The sequence below is a fragment of the Aptenodytes forsteri genome, unplaced genomic scaffold (genome assembly GCF_000699145.1).
Source record: "Aptenodytes forsteri isolate BGI_AS27 unplaced genomic scaffold, ASM69914v1 Scaffold120, whole genome shotgun sequence".
Lineage (NCBI taxonomy): Eukaryota > Metazoa > Chordata > Aves > Sphenisciformes > Spheniscidae > Aptenodytes > Aptenodytes forsteri.
Genome location: NW_008795938.1, coordinates 3,063,125 through 3,084,057, shown reverse-complemented (window position 1 = coordinate 3,084,057; position 20,933 = coordinate 3,063,125). Strand labels below are relative to the sequence as shown.

Below are 20,933 nucleotides of genomic sequence, written 5' to 3'. Positions count from 1 at the left end.
ACCAAGTAAACAGATATGATGTTACATTACACTGGCTAACTAATCAGTGGCCAACTGCAATGGTGTTTGTTTCCTTACCTCCTGTGTGCCTGCCTCTGGGTCCGTCATTCCAATCACAGAGAAATCCCCGTATCTGTCTCCATTGGCATCAATGGACACCTGCCCTGCAATGCCTAAAGAATGGCATGTGAGGAATTAGAAAATTAATTAGTTAAAATACTGAGCCTTTCCAAGGAAAACAAAAAAACAGTGGACAGGTTTTTACAGACCGATATGACAGGAAATCTCATCAGTCTCCCAGCATTTTTGTTGGCATTCCAAAAGAAATTGTAATTTCATCTCAGTGTCTGCATTCCTGAATTCTTAACATTTCTCCTTTTTAAATATCAAATGTGTGAGACTGGTTGAGGAATACGTGAGAAAGATCTAATCCAGAAAGCCAGCATGCAAGAATAAAACACAAATATATTTAATGTGAATTATTTACAGAGAGCCTAACCCTGAAATACCTCACGATGCCTCAATAAGGAGTGCAGAGGACACAGGGGCACAGCCCTACGCCCCGCAGACTAATGGGGTTGGTGCACCTATACAGCCAGTCCAGTGTTGTTTCCATCTGATGGGATACTGGAGGGGGTGCGGACAAGAGGCACCATGTGCATTACATATGCATTAAGTCCTGTAAATGTACGTAAGATTAACTGCATAATACGGTGCTGTTTGTTTTGTATTTTTAGACCCCCAGTTCACTTCCTTCCTTTACAAGTTCTGGGAAACTTTAGGGAAACTGGGAATCATAGACTCAAGGATAACTCAAGTCTGAAGGGACTTCAGGAGGTCTCTAGTCCAACCCCCTGCTCAGAGCAGGGTCAGCCAGGAGGTCAGAATAGGAGGATGCTCAGGGCTTTATCCGGTCTTGAAAACCTCCAAGGATGGGAACTGCACAACCTCTCTGGGGCAACTTGTTCCAACTGTCATGGTGAAAAAACACTTCCTTGTATTCAAACCTCTTCTTTCAGTGTATGCCCTTCTCTACAAAGAGCATGGCTCCAACTTCTTGCAGTGTAAGTCAAACAGGTTCTTGAAATCCATCAATCCACCATACTCTGATGAAGGTCTAACCTAACTATGACGAAGACATTGCAAGACTTTGCTGATATGCTTTATCACCTCAGATATTCTCAAATGTGATCCTCCACTGCCTGACATCAAACGTAGCCATTTACACCAGTGCAAGTCAAACAGGCATCGTTTTACATCCATATTACACAAACTATATGACTAAACCAGGCACAAAGCAGTAGAGAATCGGGCTCTTGGTGACCGTAAATCAGAAGAGAGAGGTCATATATTCAGCCAGAGTATAAATTCCCCTCAACATACCTAATGATAGTAAACATGCAACAGATTAACACACCTACATTTATCTTGTCTCTGTTCCCGTTAGAGAACGTTTAGACGTCAGGAATGTCTAAACCTACTGTGATTTTCAAAACGTAGTGGTCATCAAAAGATTTACTGTCAAGCATCTATGTTTCAGTGTAACAACACAGTAATCAAACAATTGCAAATTTGATTACTACAGGAAAATAGAATGAGTACAACCAATTGGCTGTGAAAGCACTGGAAGAGGCGACTACAAAAAGCTGCAACATCTTTGCCTACAGGACAATTTGGATTCTGGATCTGACAGGAGGTGTTAATTGGAACAGTCACCTTCCTGGCCTAAGAAAGCCAAAACTCAATTTTTGGAAGTAGGTACTAAAATTTGCTGAAACTCAGAATTCCTACGGGATTTCTTTTTAATGGGAAAGACTAATTTTTAACTTTTCCATCTGAATCAAAACAGTTCGAAATGTCAACGTTTCCTGCAATGTTCTTCCTTAAGAAACATATTTAGGAAATTTTGAAACAACCTTAATGAAGAACTGTGTTTGGATGAGGGTGGAAGGATTTTATCCAGATTCTCTTTTTCTTACATTATGTTAGATACTTACATACAGAAGATTTTGCTACTTTTTCAGAGGAAATGCCAATGAACAGAAAATATTCTCCACAGAATGTTCCCCCTGCAGTCGTATCAGGGTGTCTCTAACAACCCAAGCAGTAAGAAAGCCTTTGATCACCTGAGCCTTATGCTTTCCTAAGCACAGGATGTGGCCTGTGCAGTTGTGGCTGGCAGACTGTGAACGCTGCAGGAAGCAGCATCCATACCCTGTTGGGAGTTCTGACGGGTCGCTTATTCAGAGCAGGCTGTAAAATGAGGCACCCAGGCAATTAGATATCTAGATGTCAGCAGTTAAATTAATGTCATTAATTAAATTGGAGTTCTCATCATCGAGGCCTGCAAAAGTCGAAGTGAATTATAAAGCTTCAGTCCTGCAGTAGAGCCTGGTGGGTGTATGCATGGACCATAATCTGCGATGCTGCATCCACTTCAGAGAGGGTCTTACAGGCAGAATAAAGGGACGTGATTTTCCTAAAAGGACTGGGTTGCAAGACATCAAGTTAAAGGCCTCTTTCAAAAACAGTTTTATCCTTGTAAATTATGTCCAGCAAAGTACTGCCACAGGGAGAAGATGGCATATGACTTACATGGCATTTTGACCTTTTCAGCTGCACCCTTACAGCTCAGCTTGACAGCTACATTTTCAGAATAGCTGTGACAGGTCAACCAGCAACAACAAACTTGTTTTCACAAGCAGGGAAAGAGAACATTTTTCTCCTCCTGGCTGGTTTTACAAGAAAGGTGTGAGAATCAACCATGTAACCTGCATGGAGCACATGATACTTTAAAAGACTTGCATGGGCACACCAGCTGGTGGCTTCCTAGAGCAGAGAAGTAGGAGTAGAGAAAACACAGACAGGTTGTGCTGGGGCATCTGTTCATACACGGGATAACCAAACAGTGAGGCAAATCCTTAGACACCAGATTCCCTCTGTTAAAACAGTGTGTTTTGGGAAGCCATGGATGCGAAGGGAGGTAGTGGGACATCAAGTACAATCTCCAGCTGGTGCAGGGCTCCTCATGGGATGGCTGCAACCAGCATAATTTAAAGCAATCCTTGTGTTGCCTTAAGCTGCCCTGAGAACTCCTTTGCCTTGTGTTCAGGCCACAATTTGAGAACAGAAAAGAGGTTTGGAGCTGCTGTCCTCCTTGCCATTCTCCGCTACGTCCAGTGCGTTCTTAGAGCAGAGAACCTGGCCACTGAGGTTTTTCTTACACATTCAAATTAATCATTCACATCTTATCTAGGGGAAATGTTTCCTTCTCTCAGGCATTTCCACAGGAAATCTTGCCAATCCTACACCAAAAGATTGGAGCATTATAAGAGATGGATGGGAATATTATAAAGAGATGGATGGGAATATTCGAAGAGATGACAGATGAACCCAATAATCCTTGGTTTCTTTACTACGATCCCTACCTGGCAAAAGCACTCACATCACTTTGCATCAGCTGGGTGACATACAAGTGCCAGCTGCACTGCGGAATTGCAACCTACAGGATTAGGCACAGAAAGGCACAGTGCTGTTCAGCTGCTGCCTCTGAGATAACACGCACGGCTCCTGAAAGGAGGCTGGGGGGAAATCCTTCCAGGGCCCAAAGGAGCCCTGTCAAGAAACAAACAAAAAAAAACCTGGCACCTGCTTGCTTCTATCCATTCCCAGGCTTTTAAGATAAAAAAGTCAAATGGAAAAAATGAGGCAATCTCAGAGCTAATAGATGCACTTGAGTAAAGCGAGCAGCTGTAATCTTTTCAAAAACAAAGAAGGAGCCTGAGAAAATTATTGGTATTTCTTTACAACATCAGTGAGGGCCATTAAATTGTTAGGAGTTTTTTGAGCTGAATAAGACCTCAAGGGTTGGTGCAAAAAAAAAAAGTCAGTCTGGTGAGGTATGTGAGCCAGCCCTAAAGATGTATATGGTTTCGTATGGCTATTTTCCTCTCATTTAAGAGTGGAATGGGCACAGGTCCTTGCTCTGCACACAATTAAGACCTGTATTTTTTTGACTCTAAAAGCTGGCATTCCATATTAACTCTTACCTTCATATGTTCTGTTCCGTGTTTGCTGAACAATTTTTTCCCCATCTTTCTTACTGAAACCAAACTTCAGGACTTCCTGTAAAGCTAGAGCATAAAGAAGAATAGCATCATGGAATCCTTCCACAAACATGTTCACCTAAAAAAAAAAAAGAAAAAAAAAGCAATGGCAATTGACACAGGAAAAACTTTTCTTCCCTATGGAATTGATTAACTAGAGGGGATCTCCAAATTAACCAAAATGACTAATTTGGGGGGTTATTTTCTCCACTGCTGGAACACAAAGGAATGTATCTCAAAAAAAACCCAGGGGCAAAATGGCAACTTTTGACCCATTTTTAAAAACAGTTAACCACTATCTGCTATTCTGAACATTCAAATCACACTTTAATGTTGTGTCTGAATAGCTCTGCAGATAGGGGAGAAATTTGCAGATCACAGTTCCCATGCCCAGACGCACAAATTCTGCAGCTGACCACATGAGATTCTGTAAGGTGCTGAGCACCCTCATCCCACAGCATGGAGCATGTCCTCCTCCCCCTGCACAGAGGACTTAGCACCTCTCAGGATTGGGAAGTATGTTGTGCCATGATTTTTTTTGGAGAGTGCAACTGGTGGAGTTGCTTGTTTAATGATTACCACTTCCATTCCTGGCCCTTGCTCAGCTGAGCATCTCTCCACTAGCAAATGAGCAATGGAGGAAACTACTTGCCCTCTACGGTAATGCGTTCTCTGGAACTGCCAGGAGAACAGTTTCCTGTCCTTCACAGTTTTTTCAGTAAGTGACATGAAATGAATGAGATGTTGCTTTCTAATCTAATATAAAAGAAGACTGCTGCCAGCCAGCTCTGCCTCCCATGAGTCTATGCAGGCAACCTACAGCTTTTGGTCTACATTACTGTGAGTAACAACAGTTGAAAGCAGAGTGCCGCAGAAATATTACAGGTTTGTTCACAGGAGCCTGGTGTGCTTCAGTGATGAAGCAGTAATTATTTTAGGAGCTGAGTTCAGATGGAGATGCATCAGCTAAACCAGACACACACGGCTTGAGCAGCACAGGTATTCCTCTTCTGTAAGCAGCAACTCACATCTCAGTAGTGCAATGCACCCTGGCTTGATGCACAATAATTCAGAATGAATTATCTTTTCAGCTGCAAGAAGGATGTTCCCATTCACTCACAGTTTTCATTGCAATGAAAAAGCTCCTGACATGCTAGCAAAGGCGTAATCAATGATTATACCACATTATGGGGTCTCTTACTGCCATTTCCAGCGAACAACCCACCTCTACAAATACTCTCCTGGATAGAAACAACATTTAGCTTATCTTCCACTTCAGTGTATCTAAACAATTTAAAATGTTGGTAAATAAAGTGCTACTCTAACTCTCACAGTTTTAGCTGGACATTAAAAATGTTAAAAGATAAAAACATGTAGCCAGTTAAGTAAATAACTGCTCCATAGATAAAAAGTATTACATAGTTGATTGGCTAAGCAAAACTAACCAAGCCCCTGGTAATATAATTACATGCAAGACATTCCTTCACTCTTAAACCAATTGCCAACAGTAAGGAGAATTGTGGAATTATTTACTGATAATACAAAAGTTTACATTGCTTTGACATTTAAAATTGGACTTTTAGATAACTCCAACCTATGTTGCATTAAGAAAATGCACCACCAGTTTAGGGGAAGAGCCCAGAAGGCGCAGAACAGCTCAGCTCTGTCTTGACAGCCAAAGACTAAAAGGCAGCTGCAGTTATTTTGACCTAAGGAGAAAGCATGAAAGTAGAGGTGAAATAACTCCAACCTATGTTGCATTAAGAAAATGCACCACCAGTTTAGGGGAAGAGCCCACAGTGCTACAGAAGGCGCAGAACAGCTCAGCTCAGTCTTGACAGCCAAAGACTAAAAGGCAGCTGCAGTTATTTTGACCTAAGGAGAAAGCATGAAAGCAGAGGTGAAAGTCAGGCTTTTGGTGGCACAACAGGAGCTGATGGACAGAGTGCACACTAGGACAGGCTTTGCCGGCAGGGGTTTAATTTTTCAGAATTGAAAAAAAACCCCAAACCAAGAAACCACAAAGCTTGACAACTACTTTATGTGCCAGTATTAGAGTCCAAGTGGCCTATGGATGATCAAACAGGCTTTCTTGATGTGACACTCATTCTCTCAGGAGAGAAATGAGTCTCTCTAGTTGCTTTACCCCCCTGCTGGCTGATTTACAGCTTGTGGCTGGCATCCATTTCAAGGAAAGCTATTTGTCACTTCCTTTGTCCATGGCAAAGACCTCTCAGCGTAACACAGCAACCTTCAAAATCCATTTTGTCAGCTAATTTGCTCAATCTGAAATCTACCCATGCCAGCCTGAAAACCCTCCTGTAGACACTGCAGATTTGCCAGATAAGCTCTGTGAAAACTCACTTGGCAGTTTGGGAGGTTACTGCCACAGCCCCCTGCCTTGCCTCTTGACCAAAAGCCCTGACATTACATATGAAAAATCACATCAGAAAATCATCAAAAGATTATCTGTGCCACCTCTCAGTTCCTCACGCACAAACCCCAGCATTTTGTCTTACATTGTCAAGGAAGGGGAAAATGCTGGTAATTTATGCCATTTGAAATCTTCTTCTAAAAGAGTAGTATTTACTGTTTGCAGGTGAGACCACACCAACACTCCCCAGCCAAACCATATGTTGGGCACACTGGCTACTTTTCACATTATTCCAGGAACATGTTCAAGCACCAGTTCTTGAAAGGGGATACAGGATGCCTTGAAGGGCATAAAGTTTTCCTGCATATCATCTTGCTTGATCATTTAGAAGTTGCCATGATCCTATACAGAGGATGGGTTGCACGATGTTTAGGACTGCTCTAGCTTAGAAAGGAGAAAATATCAGAGATGGGAGGAATATTACAATGCAAAGTAATGGTTGCAGATAATTTTGAAGGGATTGCTCTTTCTTTGTTCCATTTTCCACCTGTCCAGAACTCGCTCAGGTTCATTTTGTAGCTCTGTTGCCTATGACTGTCTACAACAGATCCTCCGACTAAAAAGAGTGCAAAATTTGTTCCATCTGATACCACTCCTGACTTATTAGAACACTGTCCCAAGCCATATAGTCCCAGGACTTCGTTTCTGCGCAGCATTAACTCTGTTAATGATACCTTATGTACCTCATGGGTATGAAGGATTTTCTTATTATTATTATTTTGACATAGCTTCTGTTCTACATCCAGTCCTATCAGAAATGATGAAACAGACTGACACCAAATTTTCCTCAACAATTTTTACACTTTTTGGCCTGTGTTTATTTGAATTTTAGAATACCTTACAGTAAGAGGAAATAATACTTACAGAAAAAAATCCATTCTTCCTTTGCTGCAGGAAAGGGTTAAAAAAGGCTAGAAGTAGTATATGTTCCATTAATGTGTCAAATAGGGACCAGAGTAAATGTGAAGATGTGTTCACAGGTTGCTCGAAGGTCTCCATGGTAATTAATCATGTGAGATTCAACATTAGACAGCCCTCGGGACAAAACTAAACAGATTATAAAGGCTATTAAAGATCCACTGATATTGTAGGTAATTAACAGTTCTTTTAGTTGAGCTCTAATAAAAAGCCGAAATTTTTTATTATAGTATTTTCCATTTTGATTTATGCTGGTTTTTTAATTACAGGTGCTAGCTGAGCTCCAAATGCTGTGATCATAATTTGCACGTCAGGTCTACTAAAATGTTGCTGTCCCTGACCCGTACTGCACAGCAGAGCCACCCCCCAACATGTGTCATCAGCAATATGAGTGGCAGCACAGAAGCTTCCATGTTTGCTGAACATCTTTGGAGGCTGCAATACAAATATGTGGAACCCCCCTGCTGAGATATCTTCCGTACTACTTTCACATGCCATTCAAGGTACCACATAACTAAAAAGCAGGTAAGCTAACTGTATAGCCGGATGAGATAAGCATACATTTCCACCTTTTATTTTCCTACCTTTCTACTCTAATTAAACATCTTCCATCAGAAAAAAAAGCCTCTCCATGAAAATCACATTAATAAATTTTACACAGTTCAAAGTTATAGTTCCCCAAGCAGCTATAGTGTGACCACACTATTCATATATACCAAGGTGTTAACAGCATACAGAGCAATGCAAAATACTACTGACGTGGAAGACAGCCAAGCTACAGCTATGCAGGACCCATAATTTTCCATATCCTGCCCAGTAACTATTAAGTAAGCTTATTCTCTTCCATCTGGAACTGCCCAGCTCTGAATCACAGCAACTACAACAATTCATACCACCTCAGTGCTAGGTGGGGAAAGTGCTACTTTTTCTCTACTGCAAAAGCAAACAGCTAACATTCCCCAAACTGGGTGTCTGCATCTACTTCCCAGTACATCCACAGTGATTTTCAAGTTGTCAGACTATAATCCCAGCCAAAATCAGTGAGGACCCTGGGGGATTGCATAGTGCATATTCAAGACTTTTTGCAAAAATCTTACCAATTTACACACTTGACATGATGCTCAGGTGAGCTAATGCCCACTGAAAATCCACTGATATTTCACCCTCTTCTGGATTAGTCCACAAGGATGAAACTTTAAGTGATCAAGGATAGAAGTTTGATGCTACAATCACATGAAGTTCATCTAACCTCAGGATTATGAATACTGTAAATGAACCCTCATGAATTTTGGCCATACTGTGTTATACTATAAAATTATAGCATGACAAGTAAAAATACAGGAGATGTTGCAATTCCACTTGTTAAAATTTGTTTACCAGGGGAGAAAAAAAGGCAGGATGGAAGAAAGGAATGTCTTTTCAAGTGTTTACCTTTCCAGCTCTCTTGTTTCTATTATTGCCATGTGGTTGGGTAACAACTCTAGAGTTCAGCTTGGACAGCAAATTTTTTTATAACTCTCTTTTTCGGTTGCTCATAATGTTCTCACCAATAAAGAACTTCCTTCTGATGATTTTCATTACTCTGCCTCCAAACAAAGCACTTTAGAGCCAAGTATAAACACAGCAGGTGATTGCTTTTCTATTCTGTCTCCTTGCCTGACGTGAGCGATAGTAGTCAGCTGCTCAGCATGAAAAAAAAAAAAAAAAAAAACAAAGAAAAAACCCAGCCATTACATTTCAAGTATATATACACTATGATGTACTTCAAGCCAATCTCATGCCAAGTTGGTTCATCTCCTTCATAACTATGGACTTCTGTGGCATGGCAACACATCTTACAGATTAGGTAGATGTTTTCCTACTATCACATTCTGTTTCAATGTATCTCAATAAAATAGCCTTTTTCTAAGCAGTTGTAATTTAACTCTCAGTTCTCTGTTTTTAGTCCTTCTTCACCAAACCAGTTATAATGACAGTCCTTCCTTTATAAGCTTTTCCAAGAAACCCTGATGTAGCTAACATTTTTACATGCATTTCTGGACACGTATCCTTGGTTGTCTTCTGTCGATTGATCCACTAACCAGCAATATACTCTTCACTTAATTTTGGAGCAGGGACTTTTCTCTGTGATACCGTTTGCTGATTTCACACGCTCCCATTCAAGACACCACCACCGCTGTTGCTGTTGTTACAAGTACTCCTTTATGTTCCTGGGTTGCCCAGGGGCCCTCAGCGGTTCCTTGATGAGTTGCTACATTCTTGGTCTGAGCTGCACAAACCCAGAATAAGGTGGTCATGATCCCCTTACAGTAGACGGTAGGCAAATACAGACAATGTGGTTTTAAGAATTTTCTTAAACTGTGATTGTTACAAACTGATCTTCTGTTAAATTTTCAGTTTGCATGAACTCAATGAGTTGATGGAAGTGAGATGTAGGTTGAGAATCGTTGCAATCATTTCCATCAACTCTGGATGAAAGTGAGATGTGGATTGAGAATTTGAAGCAGAGGGAAGAATATCCTTACATCTGAGCATTACCTGCAAATATGCAAAGTACATTTCAAACCAGTAATCCAGTTCCAGCTTTGCAGTAATTTCTTAGTCCTACTGCCACTAACACTACCGCATCATCCTGCATGTTACCATCACAACATGATTGCACAGCTCTCATTAACTCACCATACAGCTCCTCAGATCCTCATGTGACTTCTTAATGCCACTATGCAATAGAAACTCACAGAGTTCCTAAATCTCACCTATGGATAACAGCTACTCCCATGCATCTGGACTGGGATGTCAAGGACTCCAAAGTATAACAGGCAAAGCCACAGGATTTGCCCATAGCCAGCTGTCATGAACAGCATGTCTTGGGGTGCCTACAGACACGGATACATGATCTGACCTGTTCCCACAGAGATCACATCACTGTGAAACCAGCCCAGCAACTGGAAAGGAGGATAAAGCTGTAAAACAGTTAATCAAAGCTGTATGTTTAGATGCCTAATACTAAAATTACAGCCTGTTCGCCTGGGCAACCAGACCTCTTCCCTAACGGAGTTGGATCTTACTCGTTCAAAGAAACAGGAAGGGAAAGAGAAAAATAATAGAAACACATGCCTTCTCCAGAGAAGGCCATTTCCTCAATATTTAATTCAAGACTGAAAAAGAACATATGGCGTTACGCCAAATTCTGGGCAATGCAGCTGTAGCCAAGGACAGCCTCTCACTGTATTCACTAATATCAACTCCCTATAAATACATAAATACGTAAGCTGGCACCTGCTCAAGAACACATGAGGCCAGAGCTCAGGACTTGGTTTTCTAAATGACAGATAACTGTCCCAACTCTCATTTGTTATTTGGACCTGGAACCCACATCTCTCCTTAGGAAAAGAGGATGAGCATTCTCCAGTGTAAGGAGGTGTCATGTAACAATAAAACCTTGTGCATACTTAAGAGAGATTTATTCAAATACTGTTGCATCAATTTCATTTTTCACAGGGAGACAGTGTGTATTGTGGAACCCATACAAGACTTTTCTTATAGTGGAGTATGTGACTTTATTATGTGAATTCTGCAAACTGAGGCTCATGCTCTGCTTTAAAATTATAGCTTAAAAATTCAGCACTGCAGTCAAACAAGACATCACTTCCCTTTAACTTTAAGGAGGCTTTTTCCAACAAGGCTGCCTGCTTGTCTCCATCTCCTCGCCGATATTTATTGGTACAGCAGTAATGCTGAGCGCAGAGGAGATGGAGACGTGTGCCTCTGCCTAAGCACTCTGCACACCAGGCAATGTGGCCCCAGCGTGAGGACTTTGCAATTGAAGTGCAAGTTGAGAGAGAAGGCGTAGGTAGAAAAACCAGGGCGACGATTAAGCCTGGGGAGCAACAGCGGTCACAGCTCATCAGCTGCCCACCTCCATGACGAAAGAGCCTGCAAATGTCATTTGAGAGATGAGATGTATAGAAAGATCCCTGCTTTTACCGCACTTTCTGTTTGATTTGGACACAAAGACGCTCTGCTGCAGATAAGCCCTGTTTCTTCAGGGTGAGGCCGTGCCTTTGCCTGCCTGCACTGTTCAGCCATGCATCTGACCAGCTGGTACACGAGCTGATGTGCACCCCAGGCATGCCAAACCATTGCTACTCTTGCTCCAACTACACAAGAGGATGCTTACTCCAGTGGGACTGAAATACCACCAGTTACAAACTCCCATCCACTTTAAAGCCAGTTGTGGGCCAGAAGCCAGACCTCTGTTCCACAAAAAGGTCTGCTGAAATAAAATAAATTAACAGAAAGAAAATAAAAAGAAATTAACAACCAATGTCTGGGATTTACTTTAAAAAAGCTGCCAATTTCAGGGAGTTACGGGATTTTATCAGTGAAGGTTATTTTCTTGCTAGGGAAAGAAAACTAACCACAAAGCCAGCTCCTCTGCTCTTATATCTCCTCATTCTTCATGCTCTCTTCCTTGTTTTCCTTAATACCCCATTCTTGAGAAACTGATAGATTTACTCACTGTCATCCGGCTGGGGCAGCCACAAGTTGCTCTTTTGTCTCAACAGTGAATTGAAGCAGAAACCTATTCAGTCCCAGGCTGCAGTGGAGCTGCGCTGTGAAACGCCGGCTAAAACACAACAGGCCACAGCGACAACCGAGATGCAAGGGCACGGAGGAACCCTTCCACCCAGCTGCCTGCGAGAGCTGCTCATTCTTTGTTTATTGCTTGCAACCCTCTCCTATGATTATCTAGAAAACAGCTTTAAACCCCTTGTGCCTGCTGCCAACAGGCCAGGCAGAAAACTTTCAAGATACAGCCAAAACCTGCTCCTTCCATTAAACACAGCCACGGGAGTCACCACCTCAGCAGATTTAGAGACTTATGCACAGTCAGCTCACATCAAGGGGCTCTTGCTGTCGCTGATTTGCATGACCTTTGTACCAAACCCACGGCCTAACATCACCAAGTCTCAGACACCCCCCCCCAGACCTCCAACAGCATGGCCAAAGCAGGAGGGAGATGAGCTGAAAACTGCCCTGCTCCAAGAACAGGGAGCACCTCTGGGACCAGATTTTCCCCCTGCAAACCTTTGTGGGATTTATTCCTGGCTCTATCCAATGCACTTACTGATTCCTTCTGCAAGTCGATACCAGCCATTTTACCCCTCTGTGGTTTTGGTTGCTGTATTAGCTTTTAATATTGGTCCCAAAGGAGTGCAATCGATATAGCTAAGGAGCAGCACTGTTTTGTACCAGAAGTGAACTACCTACAGAATAATCATTTAGGGGTATTTTTCCTTTATGTATACTTTACACACACACTGTTCACCTATGTCATTTAGCCTTAAAGGGCTCCAGGCCACCTGTCAAGGAAAAGAACAGAATCAGATAATGGAATAATGTGCTCCTGCGGTTAAGGTGAAATCCACCTCCCCACATTCATAATACATCTCTAACTCCAGACAAATGACCAATGCAAAGGATCTCTAGCACACAGCACTATATTATCATTGCTTGAATACTGAAGGGACCTTAACTGTAAAAGGTACAGCTGTCATCTAAAAATTAACCATTCTACTTTTTTAGGATTTCCTGTCTTCTAACAAACTATGTGGTCATTCATGTGATGAGTTACAAAGCTATGTTCAGAAATCATACTTCTAATCACAGTGGTGAAACACTAGAGATATTAAAAAAGTTACACTTTTGCAGCTGAACACACACAGAAATTAAAACATGTTTGTTTTAAATAGATTTTTCTAAGTACCCCATTGGTAGTCTGATGATAACCTGTTATACAGTTGTAATGAATGCTTATATTTTAAGCTAGCATTATGCAACCGTTGGGACATTTCAATTGCAGACAAACACCTAGTAACCAAAAAAACCTCCCAGTCCTTTCATTAGATACTGAGTTTTAAATGTCAGCAAGCAAGTTTGTTTTTCAAGCAGGAACATATTTCAGTTTTCAAGATGACAGAGTCACTCATCTGAAAAAATCAGTTCCACTTGCTAAAATAAGCTAACTGGCTTAAATAAATGCAGAGCTAGGACAAACAGGAAGGACATTTTTTTGTTAAATGTTTATACTTGTACAATGTGCAATTGTTTTGGGTTCTGGATTTCTAACATTATCACCAAACCACAAAAATCACAGAAATATTTTATTTTCTATACTAAAAACTCTCAAGATCACATCAGTTCTCATACAAAATTCAGAGAAAAATCACTAAATCACTGTTGTGGAAACTCACATGTTGAAACTGAACTTAACTGTATTATGCTAGCTTGTGAATAAATACTATGAGGGTGGGCTGGCGAAATCTTTGATGGGGTAAAAAGCCACACAGGGTTGTCATGAGCATCTGCTCAGAAACTGTGAAAGGACCATCATATTTCTGCTTTGCAGCAGGTTAGCAATGGATACCCAGCAGAGCATTTGCTTTAAATATAGTCTTAAGGGCTAGATAAACATAGATGATTTAGGCACAGCCAAAAGTGGCACTCAGCTCAAAAGTGCGCTTGGAGCTGGGATTAGTCATCTAAGCTCCTTATTCAGTACTGGGCGATAATTAGGCACACAAAACCAGGATTCATAAGCACCAGCACAACGCCTCACCCTTGCCAGCAGAGAAGGTGGAGAATGAGGGATGGATGTGACCCTGTTACTCTCACACAAGCAGGTAACAAACTCCCCGCTGCATAGAGATGAAGTCAAGTCTTTACAAAAATCCCACGGGGAGCCAGTCCTTTCAAATCCCCTACCCCTTTCATCTAAAAGCCCCAGAGCTACAACCGCTGTGCTAGCATGAGACAAATTCAGGATCAAATCCGTGCTTTCAGGGAGTCTGAACTCCACCCTTCCCCTGCCCTATCTGCAGGGCATCCTGCAGGGCTGTACATGCCCTGGAGCTGAAACCCAGGTGCTGGGGGAGAGGGGTGACCTGCCAACACCTGGAGTACCTCTGGGCTGGGAGTAAATCATTTGCCAGAAGAGCCCACCTGAGGCTGAGGTTGCCACGACAAATGATCCTTTTATTAAATACCAGGGTAAATGGGCATACAAAGTTGTAAACCTTAATGGCATGGAACTAATGCAAACCCTCAGGCTGCTATTAATCATGCTTCCATTCCAAATAATTTAAAAATTAATGACTTGTTTTTGTTACTTTCTTTCAGATACTGGATATCTGATGAAAGGTGTTCAGCAGGCTGATTACCTATCCCTTTGCTGGCATACCTGCAAGGATCCCACTAGCACAGGAAAGGAGAGGCATAGCAACTATCTCGAAAGATATTTATGTGTACCTGTCAGCAGGCAGCAATGTTCCAGCTACACACCTGGAACGTGTCCTCCTACCCTCCAGCAGCAGCACGGTTGTTAACGCCTCCAAATTTTGGGGTTTTACAGCCCTTCCAAAGGCTAAAACCTCACTCTTTTAGCTTCTTGCTTCCTTATTGACTGTCCGATCCCTGAGATCCTGCTTGATTTTGCTTTCTAAGGTATTTTGTAGTCTGCAGTCTGGCGGGCTAACTGGATGCATTTTACAAACGTGTGTCCCATCAAATGTAAATGTCCTCCTGCCTACTCAATGTCGTCTTGTTCCTGGCTGCTGAGCAAAGGGCGCACAGAGCTCCTCACCTACCCTCCTCCCATTGTCCCGTGCCCCTTTCTCATGCCCCTCTTATTCATTTGCTCTGGGACATAGACAGTCCTTGTCTTTTCAATCCGCCTTGATATATTGGTTCTTCTTGGAATGGACTAAACCTTTTTATTTTTGTCTCAGGCTTCTCTTCCTAATGAAAAAAATATCTACTAAAGAGAGAAGGAAGGTTGGGAGTATCCTCCTGTGGGTTCCTATGGCTCCTTGCGTGCACAAGAACACCACTGCCTTTATTCACACAGCCCATCCTCACAGGCCGACTACATTAACCCCTCTGCATTAGAGGAATTGCTAAATACCCAGTGAAAAAAAATCAGAGCTGGCAGAGCGGTACGCTGATCTTCTCTCACCACCCAGCAGAGCACATCCGAGCCCTGCTGCCTGCCTTTGCTCTGGCAACACTCATACACCTGGGTGACCCGTCTCACACATGGGGATGGCGTGCCCTTCCTGTTAAAAGATTTGTCCCTCTGGAGAGTGAGTCTTTCTCAGAGCTACGTTCAGGTTGCTCAACCTCCCAGCACTCAGCGATAAGAAATGAATGCGCCAACGTAGCAAGAGATGACAGACTTGAGGTGTTACTGATTGCCACCTATGCTGTTTTTTCAGGAAGACTTGTCACCTGAATGTCATAAAGGTAGACCTTGCCCTGCTGTCATTCAGGATCGCTTTCACCATATCAGTAGCTCAAATGAGTACAGGAAAGCTTCCCTGAACCGCCTCAGTGCGGGATCTGCCCTGTGGAGGCAACATCTCTTCTGTCCTGGAGCTCTCAAACAAGGAACATGCATTTCTGGCCCTGAAGAATTGTCCTTTCTTTATGCCCCTAAAGAAAACAAAGTGTGGCTCCTTCCCCTCAACCCCTGCCACCCTCCTGATCAAGCTCTCCTGTTAAACTGTTTGGCTCACCCAGATTTCAAACACTGAACTCTTAACCCGGTCTATGCTACCGCAGCATGAGGCTACCAGCACAGGTAAACGCCCCGCAGCGCTGAGGCTGGAGCAGCCCATTGGCCATCCAGCAAGGACATCGCTCCCAAGAGAAAACAGCTTCCAGCTGCCCACCCAGGACCCTGCTGCTGGCTGCAACTGCATCCTGACACGGGACAGGCTCACCCAAACCTCCAGCCTCATGCCTTGTTGAGTTGAGGGTTTTTTTCAGTTGAAAAGGAAACCTTCAGCTGAGTGTTATTTTCACAAGCTACTTAGGGAACGTGGCTCATAGAAGGTATTAGCTGCTAGAAAGTCACTTAGCAAAGGTCTTTCATTTGTAAAATGTCATTTTGTGCAAAATAAGAACATAGTCTTGCCTTGCCTTCATTCAACCATCTCAGAGCCAAACTTGAGGACCATTTAATACCAGTATCAAAAATCCTATGAATTTACATAAAAACAAGACCTCAATGGGACAAATTAGCTTTTGGATCATTAGCAATGTAAATGGCATGGAGAGGCATTAAAAACAAAAACAGGTTATGAACTTTGCTGGAAATCGTATTTTTCACACTTTAATAGAGGAAAATAAGGCGTATTTCTAGCAAGTACTTCAAAGGGAGAGTGCCTTGCCCATAAATGTCTGAGTGTCTGTTTAGTAAAGTGGAATGTGAATATCTGTGAAACCCAAGTAAAAACATGGGGCTATGGAAAATATACAACATGTATATGAAGATCAACTCTAAACTTACATTCCCAAAGAGTTCAGATGTTACTATTTTCAGCTATACCTACAGTTTTATACTATCTCCTCCATGGTTTAAGACAGCTTCAAAAATATGCTTAGGCAGGCCAGAAAAACTAAACAGAAATCCACTGGAAAAGAGAAGAATAATGTCTTTCTTTTCCTGTCTTTTATGACATCTGTTAACTGCAAATAACATAGTATTGCGCTGTAGTTTCGCCTAAGACCCCAACGCGGAAGACACTAGTTTTTCATATCACTGAGAAAGCATTAACTTCAGAAAAAAAAAAAGTGTCTGCTGTACTCATCAAATTTAGCAGTCCAGAGTTCAACACTGCTCTTACGGAAATTGAAGAAACTCTCATTAATTCCAAGGGGTGAAGGGCTGGACGCGAAAATTCTAAATATGTTTTACTAATAGAATTCATCTTGTTAATGAGCTGGCATGTGAACCCGTTTTTTCCGGCTGCTGAAAGCAGCTTGTGGTTTGCTTTTATTCTCTCAAACACAATTAGCAAAGCACTCCAGCAGCTGAATAGACCTATTCATTTGAACAAATTATTCCCTGGCAGAGTTTTTTGGGGGGTTTTTTTGGGTTTGTTTTTTTTTTTAAATCTCCCCAAAACTCTCTCCCATCCTGGTATAGTCAGAAGAGACACAAAAGCCTGCCTGTCATTAATCTTGCCTGCCTGTGCCTGAAAAAAGACAAGTGGGACGTACACTGCTGAATACGTTACATTTTCAGCGTCTCTTTCAGTGACATGGCTGAATTGCCCACTTCTCCCAACCCTTATCTTAGCTAGTGTACAATCCTAATTAAAAGGCTGACGTAAGGAATACACACGGGGAAGAGTCTGGCACGGATGTTATGGATGAGATGATAAACTTTATGAGCACAGCCACCTCCCACGTAGCTTTTGTAGTTAACCGTTGGAGCTCGAACAGTTGCTCTTATGTGTGCCATTTCTCATTTCAGAGGGCTGAAAACATTAAATAAAACAGACTTGCCCTTTCTAATAGGTAGTAGCATCTCGCTGATCTAATTAATCTACGTAGCTTATTCTTTCACTGAGATAACTTTACAGGCAAATTGGGCTCCAGTTCCCTTCTCCTGCTGCTCATTTTCGGTGTGAAAAGGGCTGTGGATAGGATAAAACCCACACATCCACCTCGCAAACAATGCTGTCATGTAGTTAACACAGCAGAAATATTTGTTTAATTAGTTACATTTTCAGCTTTTAAATGAGAAGAAAAAACAAGCCATGGGTGGTCTGTAACCTCAGAAGAGCAAATATCCCGGCTGTAAAATCATCCCAACTCAGAATACTGGGTTGGACATAAAAAAAGCATTTATTGAATCCTAGGCCTGAGTCAGGAACAGAAGGTGCATTAAGAGCTTCCAAACTGCAGCCTACTGCCAATTCATTAAGTGTTCGGCATTATTTAATAAAAATGGCTTACGCATATACTTTAACTGAAATGCTATTTATTCATAAACATTTTTAACTAGAGTATCTGTTGGGAGTTATTCACACACCAATTCAGAGCCAGTTTCAAATTCTTCCTTCAAGTAAATGCATGCAATTCCCATTGCTGTCTGCCTCACCTAGGCTATACGTCTGCAAGCAGAGCTTGTCCTGTATTTTGCAATTAAACCAAGGTTCTCAATTAGTTTATAGAGACCAGGACATGTTGCTGTTAATGTCTTGGTAATGCATAAACATTACAGAAGTGAGAAAATGGCTATAATTTGTGTAATAGCATTAAAGTGATTCTACTGTCCTTATGCCTGAACCCCAAACTTGAACAGATATTTGAAAAGATTCCTCTTTTTTTGGCTATTTTGTCAGAGAAGTCAGATGCCAGGTAGGCACAAAATAAAATGGTCAGGCTCTCTACAGAACTACAGGATGTTTCTTGAAAAAATATCACGACACTATTGAATGCTGAAACGAGGGCTGAGCAGATCTGATGCTTCAGCCCACAGTTCTTCGGGTTACATTAACATGACAGTAACTGCTTTCAGACTCTGAAAGTGGTGACCAAGCAAACTAATAATATTTGCTAACAGGCTGCGCTGACCCTCAGGCAGCTGTTGCAATGGGATGTTGCAATGGGACATTGCAGGCAGGGAACATCATAATTTTTAGCCCCATCCTGTGCAATTACTACCTACCCAAATACTTCTAAGATGCTTTCTCAGAACCTCTCTGCCACTCTCATTTTCGATGCTGTTTAGTTAAAAGGTGCTTAAGGAAGCTTCTTCCTTCACAAGAGAGATTCCTGGAGGTGTCAGAGAAATTGCCTTTTCCACACTTTCCTGCTCACTCACAAAGCGCAGGCTCTTCTACCTTCCCCCTTGCCACAGCATAGCACCCATGCAGAAACAACAGCAATTTCTGACCTCGGAAAGATGTACCCACAACACGTTTTTCTCTTTTCTGTGTGATTTCACAGCTGGAGATGAAGATGGCCAACAATGCTCTTTGACCTGTTACTCCTCCAAGGGCTGTATGTGTTCTCCAGTCCGGCAATTGGACAGCTGCTGCTTTAGGACTTTGCCCTTTCTGTCTCCCTTATCTTTCCTTCTGTCATCTGCTTATTTTCCATTTTTATGATATTCTTTTTTGGTAGATAATAATGCCTTTAGGAATAGTGCTGGCAAGAAGCCAGGACAAAATGGCAGTGCTAACAACTTTTGTTTGAGTTAGGGTCACTGCAAGATAATTTAGACCACAGACCCGGGGCCCCATTTTCCCATGACACTGGAAAAATCCACACAGAGAAGCAGAAAACACTGAATGCTTCAAATCCAAACCTCCCTGAGTTCATCCTCTTGGGACATGGCTTGCAGAAAAGGATGAGGATATTTCAACACCCGTGGATAGGACTTGAGAGGGACTGGACCAGCAACTATCTTTCCCCAGAGTTTTTGTTTTTAGGAGCAAAATCCAGCAGAGAAAATCCATCTCTGTCGCTTCCCACCCATGCAGCTGAAGGACCTCTCCCTCCCAAGCTTCCCTTGGAGGACACAGCCTTGCTCAGCACACGCCCAGGCCAATATTGCCACTTTCTTCCCATACTGCCAAAAGAAGCACCGTTAATGAGGTGCCCACAACCCACATATCTCTCAGGGACGAAGGAACTGGCCCTCGGTTTGGCTTTTTATTTTTCCCCATTAGTTTTTAAAATGGATATTTTTCTTAAGCCTGAAGGCAGCCCCAAAATGTTTCTCCTCTGAACACGGTAGCAGAACAATCAGTTAAGGGAATATGAAGCGTCTCCTTCCCGCTGTCCAAAGTGGGGAAATGTAAAATTCATCATAAATGATGAAAAGCAAACCAGATAGTCAAAATTCACACACTGTTAACGAAGTAACACAGCTAATGTTTCTTGCTATGCTCAACCCAAGGCTACCCCTCTTACAGAAGTTTTATTTTCCCACTGGGTTAGGAGGCTGTGAGAAAGCAGGTAGGGGAGGCTCTGCTCAGATCTATATAAGATAAGCATCTATGTAATACCAGGACACTCTGCATTTGAAACCAAACCTCCTTCCCCCATAGCCAAGATCTGTAGCTCCTCCCCAGGGGGCCCCAGATCCCTATGGCCTCCACCACGAGCTTGCCGCGAGTTCAAGGATTGACATTTCAGATGGCAGGAAGCTGTGGTAGGTGTAGATACATCACAAGTCCTCCCTCTGCCCCAACAAGAAGAGATTGGGAAGGATGCAGAAAGCCAGGTGGCAAAGGAAGAGCAGGAAGAGGAGTAGGAGACGTAGCAGAAGCAGCAGGAGGGGCTCCATGCCACCGCCCGGCCCTACCTAGCAAAGGCTGACGTTTTTGGGTGAGGGAGCGCTTGGAGCAAGATGAAAAGCTCTGGATCACAGGTGGGAATGGGATATAGGGAGAGGCAGCCCTCAGAGCCAGGCAGAAGAAGGTCAAGGACGAGGCGGTAGGGAGCCAGGCACCTGTGCAGCTGCCCTGGGACTGCCAGGAGCACTGCCAGCATGGACGTCTGATTGCACAAACAACCATGGAGTGAGGAAAGAGAAAAGAGGAATTCTGGCAGTGGGTACGCAGCTGTGCAAGAAGTCTCCCCAACAAACACATTAGCCTGTAAAATCCACCCCC

At 42.6% G+C, this 20,933-nt stretch overlaps 1 protein-coding gene across 1 annotated transcript in view; it reads right to left on the bottom strand.

Annotated features, from left to right (window-relative positions):
- The window catches only part of NPR3 (natriuretic peptide receptor 3), a gene marked incomplete at its 5' end in the record, with an annotated part of 41,263 nt that overhangs the window by 7,940 nt on the left and 12,390 nt on the right, over window positions 1–20,933 (bottom strand). Inside the window, 2 exons of the mRNA XM_009285190.1 lie at window positions 79–173; window positions 4,050–4,185. Coding sequence (XP_009283465.1) covers window positions 79–173; window positions 4,050–4,185 — 231 coding nt within the window. The remainder of the gene's footprint in view (window positions 1–78; window positions 174–4,049; window positions 4,186–20,933) is intronic.